The following is a 4,036-nucleotide window of genomic DNA, read 5'->3' on the forward strand; positions in this document are numbered from 1 at the left end:
ACATTAAAGTGTGACAAACATGCAAAAAAATAAGAAATCAGGAAGGGGGCCAACACTTTTTCACACCACTATATATATATATATATATATATATATATAAACCCAGTGGCAAGTTTTTCTTCTCAAGTTAGAGACTCTTATTTCATCTAACTATTGGCAATATCTGAACATATATCTTTTTTATCCAAACAGTTTGTTGCTTATATGAACCTACCTAAAAAATATTGTTTTAATGTGTTTTTTTTGTTTGTGTTTTTTTACAGTTTTGCATCTGCTCTCACTTATTATGGGATCTGCTTCAGTGTGGGAAGTTTCGGTGTAAATATCTATCTGGCGCAGTTTTTCTCTGGGCTTTCAGAGGCTCCCTCTTTGCTGCTTCCATTTCTGTTGAAGCGATGGGGCCGCAGGCCGTTCAGCATGGGGTCGCTGTTCCTCAGTGGCATTTCCTGTATGCTGTCCCTCCTCGTTTCCAAGTTCTGCGGTGAGGGACACAGTCATTGAAATACAGTACATGAGCACAGACTGATCATGGTCTGATATTGCTTAGTGTAGATGTGAGTTACATAGGTGTATTTTTATTTGAAGAATATCACTCTTACAACTAATGATTTGCAATCCTTTCCGAACAGACATGCCTGCCCTTGTTATGACTCTGGCACTGATGGGCAAGCTGTGTATGCAGTACACCTACTGTGTCTCTGTGCTCTATGGGATTGAGCTGTTCCCAACTGTAATACGGTACACAATATCCAAACAGGCCTACCTGATAAAACACATTATTGGTCAGATAATTAGATAACTAGTCTCCAAGTTCAAAACACACCTTAGAGTCAACCGTGTTTGATCTGTCAATCATAAAATGTGCAGGTTCAGACGACTAGAAAGCATCTTTGTTTGTGTGAAATTAAATGTAATTTGGAGTAATTTTAACATTTCAAAAAGTATCTATCACAGCTCACTTTTAAAAAAAATATTTTAAAATGTATGAGCATGTGCTGTTGTGTGAGAGTATTCATCACCAGTGTTGGGGGTAACGCATTACAAGTAACGCAAGTTACGTAATCAGATTACTTTTTTCAAGTAACTAGTAAAGTAACGCATTACTTTTTAATTTACAAGAGAATATCTGAGTTACTTTTTCAAATAAGTAATGCGTTACTTTTTTTAATTTTTTTTATTTATTGATTGACAGCTCTCCTGTCCTCATGTTGAGAGAAATCAGAAGATGTTAATGTAGTTCTAAAATAAATATGAATATGCATTAATTAATCTCTCACAAAAAAAAACACAGATTCAGTATTCCTCAAAATGAATAAAAATAATGCAACTCAGAATAATGGAGTAACGCTTTACTTTTAAAAGTAACTTTCCCCAACACTGTCACTAATCACAAATCAAAAGAGCTTGAGATATACTTCATGTAACATTTCTGGCATTCCTGGCAATGTTAGAGAGATATTGGATTGTTGATCCACAGTGGAAGACATTCGTGCAGGTAGACAATAAATATGCTGAATCATTGTAGAGATTATAAAACACTTTTTTTTCCATGAGTTACATAACATTGTGTGCAGTGTTGCAGTACTATGTATGTAAGCTAACAGCACAGTAATAGACAATAAGAGATCAAATGTTCCCACACTTAATCTGAATGTACAGATAAGTAGTTGTCACACACATTTTTACACCAACACTGAAACTGAGTTGGTAGAAAAGTTGATTGATATATTGATTATCACACTTAGTTTTCCCTAAATCTGAGCATAGTTGATCTAATCCCATTTATCACAAGACAGATCATAGTCTAAGAGAGATTGCAGTCAGAACTCAAAATGCGTAGTTACTTTCTTTTGCCTATAGGAGGACAGTGAAGCTGTCTGCATATAGAGCTGGGATAGAAAAAAGTTGTAGATGTTGTAATAAATAATTTTCCACCAAAAACTTTATTGTTCATGAAATGTGCATCTCTTTCTCACTAACAAAACATTTCACACTATGCAGGCAGAAGTGTCTCGGCCTGGTTAGTCTTTGTTACCGAGTGGCCTGTATTATAAATGCTGTGGCGACCCCTGACGGAAGGATCCCTCTACCAGCTATGATCTGTTACAGCAGTGGGCCGATCATTGGTGCAGCCCTGTGCCTGCTTCTTCCAGAGACCAGTGGCATCCCTTTACCAGACACTGTACAAGACTGTGAGAAACAGCCCAGACTGAAGCTCCCATGCCGTGCATGGTGAGATACAGCACATGAAAAAAATATTTTTAAAAATATGATTTCATATATCGTGTAATATATGCAATTACATATATTATTTAAGTAAGTATTAAAATGTATCAGGCTAAACAAATATGAACATGTATGGAATATTTTGAATTCCAGGGAGGTCAATGGGACAATCTGTCAGACTTGTGTTGTAAACTAGTGTGAAGCTTATCAGTAAACGTCATGCCATGACAGCATTTATCAGCATGCCATCTATATCATTATCTATAACCAAATACTTGTTTAAAGATATAAATGCTGGTTAGCCGCAGCCAAATAATCAATATTTTAATAAGAAGTGTATGTATTATGGACTAATTAAAAAAAATGTTTTGTTTTAATGTCAGTTGGCCTACGAAGCCTAAACAGGAGTCGGATGCTTCTTTTACCAAGGAGAAGAACATGAAGAACCAAGCGGAAAGCAGCCCCCTCTCAGCATAATCAACAAGAGGAACATGGCAGAAATGGACTTTTTCATATTATTTTTTATTTCTTTTAATGTCTTTTTTATGCTTGGGATGTCAACATTTCAAAACGTACCTTTCAAAATCTATTTCAAGGAGTAATACTATGTAATGGAGTTTTGGATCTGTTTATAATGAATTTTACTTCTGGATAATTATGATACTGGAATATCTAACAAGATTTAATTTAATGCTGGAATCATTCAGTGCTGCTATTGTAGATATTTTTATAGGAGTTCTTCAGTTCAAAAACACACACACACACACACATTTTTATATGTTTTCTGCTTTGAATATGTAAGTATTTTTTAAAGGTTTATTGACAAACTGATTTTCTAACCTTTTGCTGTACTCTTGGATTTCCAAAGTAAAATTTTTACCTTCACAAACACTTCGGGGCAAAGTCTTGTGTAATTCTTAATGAAATAGACAGCGGGTTAAATCATTGTTTTGAACCGCTTGTATATATGCCATGCAAAAAAACAAAAAATGTTTTTGTATCGAAAGTCTTCAACCCAGATTTAATATGCACCTTCTATTAAAATGCATTTTTTTAAATAAAGTATATTTATTTGCATTTATGCTTTCCATTGCACAAAAGGGTCTTTAGATCATCAAAACCTTTTTTCACTAAGAAATCAATTGTCTTATTTTCTTGATATCAGACATACTGCATTCTGTTGTTTGCTGAAGTGGAATGGAATAGTTGCTGGAATTGAATTATGTGTCTTAAACTTTTCTACCATTTCATTATATTATTCCAGCTGCTTCTTAAAATGACAACTATCAGTATTAGATTTGTGATTTATGAACATGTTTAGAGTTTCTTTAGGAAACTTTAACAAATCATTTATTAAGATCCAAGTACGGCACGCATTTAAGATGACCAATTAACGTCTCCCATATGTATTAAAGTATTTCCTTTGAGCAGGAACAATTCTCAACACATATACAGTCATTTATATATACACATTTATATATGTATACCTCTGCTGCAAAATTACTGTAGTTGTTTTTCTTAATAGCTGTAAAAAGAATTCACATGTTGCCCATTACAGAATATAATTTGCTTATTTAAAGAGAATTTTTAACAGCAGTGCAGAAACTAGCTTGTATGACACCTTGTGGGCAAGGAGTGTAGCAACTGTCAATTGTCTAAGCAAATAAAACTACCATTCATTATACTACATTAAGTATGAGCAAGTGTCAATGTGATATATTTTAACTTATTACTAATTTATATTACAATAAGAAAAATCAAGTCTTAAACCAGCACTACAAACAAATTATTATAAGTTAAACATGTAGGA

At 33.8% G+C, this 4,036-nt stretch overlaps 1 protein-coding gene across 5 annotated transcripts in view; it reads left to right on the forward strand.

Moving 5' to 3' along the window:
* Positions 1–2,783, forward strand: part of LOC107674107 (solute carrier family 22 member 6-like) — a 5,702-nt gene extending 2,919 nt beyond the window's left edge. For 4 of the 5 annotated variants that reach the window (XM_016467993.1, XM_016467994.1, XM_016467995.1 and 1 more), the window contains 4 exons: positions 264–481; positions 630–738; positions 2,002–2,232; positions 2,610–2,783. In XM_016467993.1, the coding sequence (XP_016323479.1) occupies positions 264–481; positions 630–738; positions 2,002–2,232; positions 2,610–2,703 (652 nt within the window). In that variant the 3' untranslated portion in view covers positions 2,704–2,783. The remainder of the gene's footprint in view (positions 1–263; positions 482–629; positions 739–2,001; positions 2,233–2,609) is intronic. The other variant, XM_016467997.1, reaches the window with a different exon arrangement.
* The last annotated feature ends 1,253 nt before the right edge of the window (positions 2,784–4,036 follow it).

The sequence above is a fragment of the Sinocyclocheilus anshuiensis genome, unplaced genomic scaffold, assembly GCF_001515605.1.
Source record: "Sinocyclocheilus anshuiensis isolate Anshui unplaced genomic scaffold, SAMN03320099.WGS_v1.1 scaffold544, whole genome shotgun sequence".
Lineage (NCBI taxonomy): Eukaryota > Metazoa > Chordata > Actinopteri > Cypriniformes > Cyprinidae > Sinocyclocheilus > Sinocyclocheilus anshuiensis.